The sequence below is a fragment of the Haliotis cracherodii genome, unplaced genomic scaffold (assembly GCF_022045235.1).
Source record: "Haliotis cracherodii isolate W230 unplaced genomic scaffold, xgHalCrac1.p SCAF_7, whole genome shotgun sequence".
Lineage (NCBI taxonomy): Eukaryota > Metazoa > Mollusca > Gastropoda > Lepetellida > Haliotidae > Haliotis > Haliotis cracherodii.
The window spans coordinates 8,847,969-8,860,122 of NW_027266330.1; the positions used below are offsets into that span (position 1 = coordinate 8,847,969).

The window sequence follows — 12,154 nt, forward strand, 5'->3', positions numbered from 1 at the left end:
GATTTAGAACACAAAGAACAGTCGCTAACAGAATTGTGTACTGTAGACAAAGAAATCATTATAAATTTTGTTGCAGAAAATCTAAATCCATTTCACGTAAGAAATCAGTTGAAAGATTGCATAGAAGCATAAATAGTCAATCTAGCTTTTGGAAACAGATAAGATCATTACAAAACAAACCCAGACAGAAGAATCATATAACGAAAGCAGAATGGCTGTGCCATTTTAGAGAGGTTTTTGCAAATGACAATGTTTTTTCTCCTCACTTAGATGATGAAAATGAACTCAGTTCTAATCAGTTTACAGATATTGATGCATTCATACTAAATTCTACGATAACTGAACATGAAATTACATCATCAATAAATAAGTTAAAAAAAGGAAAATCCGCCGGGCCCGATCAAGTGCTGATAGAAATGCTTAAATGTTCCCAATTAGATATTATGCCATTTCTTCATAAATGTTTCAACAAACTCTTTGATAATCAAATATTTCCAAACAGTTGGTCTTGTTCAGAAATAGTCCCTCTACATAAAAAGGGCGATCCGAGAAACCCTGACAACTACAGGGGGATCTCATTAATGAGTGCTCTGGGGAAAATTTTTACCTCTGTTTTGAATAACAGGCTTACTAACTGGGCGAATATGAGAGATAAGATACCGGGAGTTCAAGCTGGTTTTAGAAAAAATATATTCAACCATAGATCATATTTTTACATTATATGCTGCAATTCAAAAATGTCTAACACGTCGTAAACACAAGGTTTACGTTGCTTTTATTGATTTTAAAAAGGCATTTGATACAGTTGATCGTTATAAATTATGGTGTTGTTTAAGAAAAGCTGGACTACAAGGGAAGATGTTTAATATACTACAATCAATGTATTCAAATATCAAGTCATGTGTACGTAGTGATTATGGTGTTACAGATTTTATCGATTGCCCATCTGGTTTACGTCAGGGATGTATACTGAGTCCTCTGTTATTTTCGTTTTTCATAAGCGAATTATATTATGAAATCTCAAGTAACGGCAAACATGGAATACAGATGTATCCTGACATCCTTGAACTTCTTATGCTCCTTTTTGCCGATGATGTTATTTTACTATCTGACACTGTTATTGGTCTACAGAATCAGTTGAATGTATTAGATAAATATACTAAGGAATGGAATTTATCTGTAAATTTAGATAAGACAGAAATTATAGTATTCAGAAAAGGGGGTCCTTTAAATTTTAGGGAAAGATGGTACTTAAATCGACAACAAATTAATGTAGTTAATGGTTATAAGTATCTCGGCATAATGTTTAATTCAACACTAAATATGAACAAATGTGTATCTGACTTATCACTGCGAGGGAAACGAGCTTTACTTAATATAATGTCTGTTTCACATAAACTTGGAGTTATTACTCCAAAAGTATTTTTCAAATTATTTGATACTCAAATACATCCAATTTTATTGTATGGATCTGAAGTGTGGGGTTACCGAAGATATGAATGTTTAGAAAGAATTCACCTACTGGCATGTAAAAAGTTTCTTCGCGTTGGAATAGCAACACCAAATAACATGATATATGGAGAATGTGGAAGATACCCACTTTACATTAATTCACAAATAAAGTGTTTAAAATATTGGTTTAATATCATCCGTATGCCAGAACATCGGCTTCCGAAAAAAGCTTATAACATGCTCTTTCATTTAGATAGTATCGGTAAGGTTACATGGGTATCGCATATTAGGACACTATTATTCTCACATGGATATGGGTATATATGGCTTAACCAATCTGTTGGTGATCAACATTTATTTCTAAATGATTTTCGTAAAATAGCAATAAATATGTTCTATCAAGGGTGGCAATGCAACTTGGAAAATAGTTCACGTTATGATTTGTACAGAACATTTAAGACTCTATTAGAGCCAGAAAAATATCTATCAGTTTTAACAAATAGTCACCTAAGAAATGGATATATTAAATACAGACTTGGCTTGTCAAAACTTATGATTAACTATGGACGGAATATATCACTTGAAAGAATACAAAGAATTTGTCCATTCTGTAACTCTGCAATAGAAGACGAAATACATTTTACCTTTGAATGTCCTTATTATGCAGAATTACGTAATAAATATATACCAGAATGTTTCTTATCTAAGACGAGTAGAATAGCTTTTGTTTCTATTTTGTCATCGAATGATGCCGATGTAATGTTTAAACTATCTTTATTTGTAAAACATGGGATGGAACTGCGAAATAACATGTTGAGTGGAAATTCATAATTTTAATTACCTCACCCTAGAAAGTCCTCATGATTATCACCGATTGTTAAATGAATGTTATATTTATATATTTTTTGTTGTATCTCCCAATCTGTAAATTCTCACCCACTGTATTTATCTGAACTTGTATATGGGCCGATGGCCTTTGATACAATAAACATCTTTGACTTTGACTTTGACTCACCGGTCTGACTCCATCATATCCATGTATGTAGGTCACAGGAAAATTAAAAGTAGCAACAAAAAATAGGCCATTTCGTCTTGTTAACCCCTTCTTTTCCGCGCATAGCCTTCATTCTATATAAATATTCATGCTTTCTTGTAGAGAAAAAGGCACACAATGTCTCAGTGGTATGTGTTCAAAACGAAACCGAACCATGTTCCGCCACATTTGAAATTGAAACACTGACGTGTGACAGTGAGGGGGACGTTTACCGGATCGAGACCAACATTTCTGGGAGTGTGCTCTGCTTCGGTGAGATCCTGATATTACACAGAATTACGCTAATACGTTCTTTTCAATAGATCTAGTTGTTTATTGAAAATATAATGATTTTATCGGAAAAAACATATCCCTGAAAATGTTTTGAAATACTAATTATGCTTCTGGTTGTTGAAAATTATCTGCAACAAGGATTGATTGATTGATTGATTGATTGATTGGTTTTACGCCGCTTTTAGCAATATTCAAGAACTGTCATGGCGGGAGACACCAGAAATGGGCTTCACACATTGTACCCATGTCGGGAATCGAACCCGGGTCCTCGGCGTGACGAGCGAACGCTTTAACCACTAGGCTACACGACCGCCCCGATTGTTTGATTGGTTGGTTGATTGGTTGATTGCTTTGCTGGGTGCTTGGTTGGTTGGTAGGTTGGTTGGTTGCATCACTAATACCCCTATCCCAACACCCAGGTTATGAGACGATCAGTCACTAAGATTTGCAATTGCCTCAACCATGCTAAGAATTGATTCTTGTGAGCTCGAAATATGTGGTATTCGGTTTTCGTCACTTTGGTCTTTCCTCCCACATCAATTTAAAACACCGTAATATGCCTGAAAACCAACTCAAACCAACGTTAAACCGTTACACGTACACATTGTTTCCAAATAAACTCCACTCAGGGACTCCAAACAACTCTGAGGAATCGAATTAGGCCTTATAATACCGGTCTGATCTCTTTAAGAATCGAAGGGGACTACTGGCTTTGTAAGAATAGCTATCATGTTCCTAGTGTATAATGAATATTAATCTTGACGTGATTACTCATGTTCTACAGCACCGAACTATTGTCTGTCGAATCCGTGTGCAAATGGAGGAACATGTGTTGCCGGGCGTGACGGTTTCACGTGCACGTGTAACGCAGGATACACAGGTCGTACGTGTGATGGTGGTAAGTACTAATGTATATTCCATCATCATAATAACATGAAATAATGTCATGTTCGTTCTATTTTCTCTAACTTCATGTGAGCGAAAACAAATATATGGATGTCAACTTGTTTATTATGAGGAACACGCTTCTGCAACCCATGTTTGCCGTAAAAGGCGACTATGCTTGTCATAAGTAACGGGAGGCAAGTAGCGGGATCGGATGGTCAGGTTTGGTTGATGCATGTCATCGAATACCAATCGCGTTGATCGATGCTCATGATGTCAATCACAGCCTTGTCTGATCCAGAGTCGATTATTTGCAGACCGCCGTCATATAGCTTGAATATTGCTGAGGGCAGCGTTAAACGTGAACTTCTTTGTCCATTTTCTCAGTAACCTATGCTTGTCGTTGGAGGCGCCAAAATGGCTCCGATTGTTCGGCTCTTAGACTTGATTGATTGAATGTCATCGAACACTGACGGCATGGGAAGTTTCAATCACTTGATTCTCTGACCCTGACTGATGCTGTGCAGAATTACGTCCCTTGGGCACGCAAGAAACCTATGATTGTGGGTTCGAATCCCGGTTCGCCCCGATTATGTTTCTAGGTTTGTCAGCTCCATACCTATGCTCGTGGGTTTCACCGAAGTGGTAAACGTCTGAGACCGGCATCACTTCGTGCTTTCCTCTCACATTAAGCTGACACGCCGTGATATAACTGGAAAACTGTTAAAAGCGGCGTTAAACCAAACACACTCACTCATTACAAAAGCTGAGTACGATTCCGACTATATCATGAGTATGAGTTTATGAATATCTATCAGATAGAGCTGGCACCTACTGTGCGTGAAAAAGTGAATGTATAATAGCCCAAAGGGGGCACCCGTAAAAACAGATCTGAAGGAAAGTCAATTAAAAATATCAAGTCAAAACAGGGAGTTGTAAATGGAGGCTTTAAATGATTTCACCTTGATTAAACCAATTCGTACTTAAATCCGATTGTTTGAAAGCCAGTCTTTAGCTACACGGATGGAGAGGTTGGGTCTGTTATCAACTAACGAATTTCCTCTGTAAATTATTCGCACCCTAATTAATTTAAAAAACCCAATTTAAACAGACCTGTTCACGATTCCATTCTTGACAAGAAGGATGACCCGTCGAAAGCTTTACCACTTTACCACTTATAAATGAAATTGCAATAATATAAAATGTTCAAATGGCCTGGCGACTAATTGGCGGCGCAACATTGGCGGAAAGTCATCTTCACTGAAAGCCGGTTCTGTCACTTCAGAGTTGATAAAAGACTGTGTGTTTAAATCAGTAGAAAGGTTTTGTCTATTTGACCATTATTTTACGATCTTTGATATACTTGATGCTGATAACACTCCTGCCCCAAATTCCCGTTTCCCCCAAATCCGAGTGGTAATTCTGATGCATAAATAGAACTGATCAGCAAGGAAGAGAGTACAATTGGTGCCCATGAGGGATGCCTTCTTCTTGCCCAGATGTCCCATCCGATTGTCACATTGTTTCTTCTATGAAGGAGTCTAGTATTTCCGTTTCCAGTTTATCATGTGACAACATATTCAGACAATACGTATTTGCATAATATCGAAGACTAGATAACTCTTTACTTTGATACACACATTTGTAATTATGCTACTTGGCAAAATGCGACGAAAATATATGCAATTATAATTGTAGATCCTTGTACTGTTTCTTCAATGATACATGACATAGAGAAAAGAGGGCCAGCAAACAATAAAGCAGGACAAGTCGGAGACATGTACAATCTAACGTCTGGATGGTACGACTCGTCCTCCAACGCAAGCATATTGTCCCGGCCGACTGCTTTTAATCTGGCTTCTTTGTCTCCAGCTTGTGGGGGTCGTTTCGGGCTTTGGCTCAAAGGTTTGTAGTTTCATTTCTGACGCTAGCATGTTAAAAACGAGCGTTCGCCGTTGTTTGTCCTCATGGAGTCAATTCTAGTTTTCCTGGTCCGGACCAGAAAAAGCCATATGGAGGCGGCGTATATCAACATTCAAACAATCCGGATATTGTTTTATATATTTTGCCAAGTACTGAATGCTGACTGGTGTGGGGATTTGATATTTATACCTCTGATCGCACTACGACAGGATGCGATGTCACACACACATGCAGATCCGGGTAGAACAGGACTTCAGCAACCCATGCTTGCCATGAAAATCGATGATGCTTGTCGTAAGAGGCGACTAACGCGATCGGGTGGTCAGGTTCTTTGACTTGGTTGATGTATGTCATCTTATCCTAATTGTGTGGATAGATACTAATGATGTTAATCACTGGATTGTCTTGTCCAGACTCAATTATTTACAGACCGTCGTCATTTAGCTGGAATATTTCTGAATCCGTCGTTAAGCAACAAACAAAACAACAAATCTAAGTTTGACTGCTTATGGGTCATCATACAATTCACCTGTTTCATTATTTGTTGAATTACTAAGTCAATGTCCTCTTTTCGAGACATATGATTGGGTTATATTGTATCTCCATTTCTACCTATAGTTCTGTGAACCAACTCTTAGTGGAACCGGAAGTAATCTCAAAAGTACCCTAAGCCACGCCTTTCAAATATCATTCCTATCCCCAAATATTCCGTTAGTTGCATAATATATATCTTGCAGTTATAGAGATACTACATGATTTCAACGTTAACCGAATACCGACCGATCCTGCTGCATAAAGGTCGTTTGAAGTTTTGTTTTATGATCAGTAGACATCATAGTCCTCGTCATGTAACAGGAAATATCGTGATTATTAATTAACGAAGAAAACTGCATGTGTGCTGATACTTATAAAATGAAAACAGGTAATTCTGGCGACAAGGAATATTTATTATAATGATAAAAATGACAAGGTGTGATTTTCTAAAGACATTTCAATTTTGCCAGCGATAAACATTATCTTTCAGTTTTGATCACATGGAGTCGGCAGTCATGTGACTATAAGTGGTTTTCTTTGTAAACTAAAAATCGCGATGTTACGTGCTTCTGGTTCAATAGCCGAGGACAAACGGCATTAACATCCTACCAAGCAGGGTAACGGTGTTACTGATAATTAATGAAGCTGTGGAAACTAAAGAACAAGGTGTCAACGCGCATGGATTCGCTCTTGGGAGAATCAAGGACAAAATCGACATGACTATTCTGGAACGTTTCAGGCACCACATGTTAACAAGAAACAACAAATACACAATGAGCGGAATACCTGCTCTGACAACACAAACACAGCGATGAGCGGACCTTCCAGCTCAGGCATACATGAGGTGAGCGGAGCTACAGCTCAACCTCAGGATGTTTCCTACGAGCAATGACATTGCTCTGCACATGGGACTCCTGGGGGTGATGAACCGACACAGCTCAGAGGATGAACAATTAAGGCAATAAATGTCATACTATAAATAACAGTAATTAACGGGAAGTGATATGGTAGCCCAGGCTGGTTGACAGTCAATATACAATGGGGATTAACATCTTGTAAATATTGGCAATAAGGTTATGGAGACATATACATGTCATGGCTACAGGGTAATTAGCCATTGGAATCAAGTGTTCTTCAGACAATGCTTGTCCCAAATCAGTCGCTATGACAAATGTTCCAAAATCGTTTCTTGCCAAAGATGCCTGAGCTCACCAAGATGACAATATGTTCCTAGGTGAGCCGAGTGGCTGGAATACACATTGCCCAAACTATTCTACATTTAAATTCGTTATGTTTTATTGTTCAGTTTTGTTGCAGAGATTAGAGGCGACATTGCAGTGATGTGTGTGGCTGGAAGGCAAAGTCTATGTTTTGTAGCATACTCGAATATTCCGACCCAAAATTGCAGCGATGGCAGACAAGTGTTCAGGTTATTTCGTACAGATCATGACCTTGTGTACTGCTATGGTAAGCATGTGACATGTGAACAATTGTGCTTCGTTTTTCACGGACAAGCCGAATAGCGACTCGTGCCCCTAACGTGGCCATTATATTGCGACTCCGTCTAAGCGCAAACGGGCATAACTACAAGAACAGTCCACTCGTTTCGTATGATTCACGTATATTTTCCCCATATATATAACATATATATTGCAGATGTTATTAAGAACACTGTATCACTTGAGGCTTTCCGCCGTGATATGACTGGAATACTGTTAAAAGCGGCGTCAACTCACACTCACTGTACCCTAATCAATGGAGTGCTAGCAACAACAAAGTATCAACATGTTTCAGTATTTTCCAGATGTAGATGCATGTGTCAGCAATCCCTGCCTGAACAACGGGACATGTGTTGCGGAGAAGGGCGAGTTCAACTGCAACTGTCAACCAGGATTCACGGGAACTGTTTGTGAATCAGGTAGAGTTGATTTACAACAGTTTTCAAAACATTAGGAACACTGTGAACTGCGTTCATATGAACATCGGTGTTCCAAATGAAATTGTCCTGATTTACATATTTCTGGATTGGAGAATCAAAGGTGGTAGTATTATTTTCAAATCATAACAGTTCAAAACGGAAATTATTAGGAAGAGAGGTTACGGAATTAACAGGATCCAGTCTGACGCTAGCTTCTATGCCCAAATTGTGTTTTTGTTATTTGTGTGACTGCATTATGGTCTGCTCGTAATTAGATAAATCATAATTAAATGTAGAAACCATCGTACTCTATTGTTTACAGGTCGCCATGATATAGCTGGAATATTGCTGACCACGTCAAAACCAACATGCCGTCGTTCACACTTCCAAGTATCTTCAGGATAATGAGCAATGGCTAAAACTGTCAAACATATAAACTATATTCTGAATGACCTTCAAAGTGATCTTGATCTCTCAGGCATTTGGTTTTACCGTGACGATCCGGGTTAGAATAAATCTTCAGTTACAGATGCTACTCGAATCATCAACCTGAAGCTCCCCGGTAGACTCACTAGCGACAACAACACAAAATCAGTCCAATTTCATGTCTAGTGATCATTTGTAATGTCTCCGAGTCACTGCCTGGCCAAGACGCCCTTTTGGAATACGATTTGCATGAAAATCGGAGTGGCGCATTGATTGGTCATGTTACCACTTCATGACCAATCAACACGTGGAAATGTTCTATTCTTAACATAAATATGCATCCTCCATCTTGAGATTTTCATTTATCCTTCTGTGTTTCTTTTTCCGCCTCTTCAACCGCCGTCAGCAATCCCCCAGTCATATATGTTCAATGAGGAAGTGTATGAGCAACACCACGCGCAGTCGGGTAAGATGACACAGAGACATGATTGTCACCGAGCCTGAACCCCCTATTCAATTTATTTGCTTCTACCCTAAGCCGGGGCACGGGTTGCTCAATCGTCTAAGGGACCGCAATTTGCTGTGCAGAGTTGCGTCCCTTGGGCACGCCAGAAACCTATGGTTGTGGGTTTGAATCCCGGTTAGCCCAGATTTTGTTTCTAGGAATACTCACTCACTGTACTCTAATCAATGTAGTGCTAGCAAAAACGAGGTATCAACGTGTCTCTGTGTATATTACCATTTTTTTTCAGATGAAGATGCATGTGTCATCAATCCCTGCCTGAACAACAGGATTTGTGTCGCGGAGAAGGGCGAGTTCACCTGCAACTGTCAACCAGGGTTCACGGGAACTAAATGTGAATCAGGTAGAGTTGATTAAAAACAGTTTTAACAGTATTAGGGATACTGTGAACTGCGTTCATATGAACATCGTTGTTCCAAATGAAATCGTCCCGAGTTACATATTTCTGGATTGCAGAATCAAAGGTGGTAGTGTTATTTTCAAATCGTAACAGTTCAAAACAGTAATCCTTAAGAAGAGAGGTTATGGGATTAACAGGATCCAGTCTGGTGGAGCTTCTCTGACCATTAGACTCTATTGTTTACAGGTCGCATGATAAAGCTGGAATATTGCTGACTGCTACATAAAACAACATGCTGTTGCTTAAACTTCAGAGTATCTTCAGGAAAATGAGCAATGACTATAACTGTCAAACATATAAACTATATTCTGAATGACCTTCACAGTGACCTGATCTCTCAGTCATTTGATTTTACCGTGACGATAGGGTTAGAATAAGTCTTCAGTTACAGATGTTATTTAGAACACATGGGGACAAACGGTATTATACGACAGGATTGAACACATTTAACTCTATGCTGGGTATATTTTAGATGAAAGACATGTAAAGTCAAAACTTTATCCTGAGGGATTCTTTGACTGAAGTACTTGAAGTCATACGCCCAGTCTGATTGGTTTGTCGTATTTTCGACATAATATTCATCGACATGGGGACGAGCTACAGAAAGGAGCAAGTGGTGATAAATGGGGTGTAACATGACGACTGTCAGAGTGTCGGACTCGTGTATAACATCATCACGTGTAGTACATGCGTATCACTTGATCAGCACAGAATGTGGTTGCTATATATGGTTGACCATACATATCGCAGTGTGAAGGTGAAGTTCATCTTGAACATCAACCGTACAGTTGAAGTAAAATGTTTATCGTTCATTATTTCCCAAAACGACATTTCATACGTGTTGATCATTTGGGAGGCTAGGTGAGATGGGGTTTAACTTTATATTCAAGAGTATTGCACATATATAGCATGGCGTGACGTGGGATGGCTGCTTGTACTAGTTCGGGCTAATGCCGATTTTATAGTGCTAGCCCAAATAGATACCATGCCGTAATTTAACATGGACACCTCATTCACACAGTATACTGACTCCTAGCCGACCGGTGCTTGTTTTATCCACTCAATGCCGATCGCTAGGAAGGGTGACAACAAGTACCATCTTTTAACGTCTCTTTGTATGACGGTGATCTAACCATCGACCTGCCGCTCTCCAGTAGACTCACTAGCGACAACAACACAAAATCAGTCCAATTTCATGTCTAGTGATCATTTGTAATGTCTCCGAGTCACTGCCTGGCCAAGACGCCCTTTTGGAATACGATTTGTATGAAAATCTGAGTGGCGCATTGATTGGTCATGTTACCACGTCATGACCAATCAACACGTGGAAATGTTCTATTCTTAACATAAATATGCATCCTCCATCTTGAGATTTTCATTTATCCTTCTGTGTTTCTTTTTCCGCCTCTTCAACCGCCGTCAGCAATCCCCGGGTCATATATGTTAAAGGAGGAATTTTATGAGCACCGCCCCGCACAGTCGTGTAAGATGACACAGAGACATGATTGTCACCGAGCCTGAACCCCCTATTCAATTTATTTGCATCTACCCTAAGCGGGGGCACGGGTGGCTCAGTCGTCTAAAGGACCGCAATTGGCTGTGCAGAGTTGCGTCCTTTGGACACGCTACAAACCTATGGTTGTGGGTTCGAATCCCTGTTAGCCCAGATTTTGTTTCTAGGAATACTCACTCACTGTACTCTAATCAATGTGACTGTATTGATTTTGCCATTACAAGGGATCAATATTTCAAAGTTTCATCCATAAAGGATCTTATTAATCTAAGTTCTCATTTAATAATAAGTTTTTTAAAAGACGTAGAATTAATTGATAAATTTTGATGTACATAGTTCTTGTTTTACGAAATGGTAGTGTATAAGTATTATCCTAGATTGTTTGTGGCTGTGCCCTCGAAGGGGGTTGAAGTAGGGTAAATTAATTGTCCTCCTGAGAGGGTATCATAAGACCCAATCATTCTGTTTGTTATTCCTACCGTAATTTTTAATCGCAGAATATTTGTTGATTTTACATAGTGGCTAAAACTGCCTACAATCGCCAGTAGCTGAAGTGATGGTGTAAATCCTGCTGGGGAACCGTGTAGGTAGCAGAAGTATCGTAAGTCCCCACGGTCCCTAGTATGGAGTCCTAACTTTGGTTGCTGGTGATCTATAGCCCGTTTTTATGATGTATTGTCGAATCATGGATTATTCTTTTAATTGTTCGCAACTAGTCTTACTTCTAAACTGTGATAGTCTAGTTATTACACTGTCCGTCGTTGACAGGTTTTTATTTATCTAAGTTTAAATTGTATTGATGTTCTCGTCACTATATGGCTGAAATATTGCCGATGTGACGTAAAATTTTAACTCACTCACTCACTCTAATCAATGTAGTGCTAGCAACAACGAGGTATCAACGTGTTTCTGTGTAGATTACCATTTTTTCCAGATGAAGATGCATGTGTCGGCAATCCCTGCGTTTATATGAACATTGTGGTTTGAAATGAAATCGTTCCGATTTACATATTTCTGGATTGGAGAATCAAAGGTGGTAGTATTATTTTCAAATCATAACAGTTCAAAACAGAAATTATTAGGAAGAGAGGTTACGGAATTAACAGGATCCAGTCTGACGCTAGCTTCTATGATCAAATTGTGTTGTTGTGTTTTTGTTGTTTGTGTGACTGCATTATGGTCTGCTGGTAATTAAATAAAACATAATTAAATGTAGAAAACATGAGACCCTATTGTTTACAGGTCGCCATGAT

The 12,154-nt window shown here is 39.0% G+C and overlaps 1 protein-coding gene across 1 annotated transcript in view; it reads left to right on the forward strand.

Annotated features, from left to right (window-relative positions):
• The window catches only part of LOC139448638 (matrilin-4-like), a 35,301-nt gene that overhangs the window by 22,183 nt on the left and 964 nt on the right, over nt 1–12,154 (forward strand). The window contains exons 5-9 of the mRNA XM_071230201.1: nt 2,609–2,758; nt 3,564–3,677; nt 5,363–5,569; nt 7,439–7,588; nt 7,926–8,039. Of these exons, the coding sequence (XP_071086302.1) occupies nt 2,609–2,758; nt 3,564–3,677; nt 5,363–5,569; nt 7,439–7,588; nt 7,926–8,039 (735 nt within the window). The remainder of the gene's footprint in view (nt 1–2,608; nt 2,759–3,563; nt 3,678–5,362; nt 5,570–7,438; nt 7,589–7,925; nt 8,040–12,154) is intronic.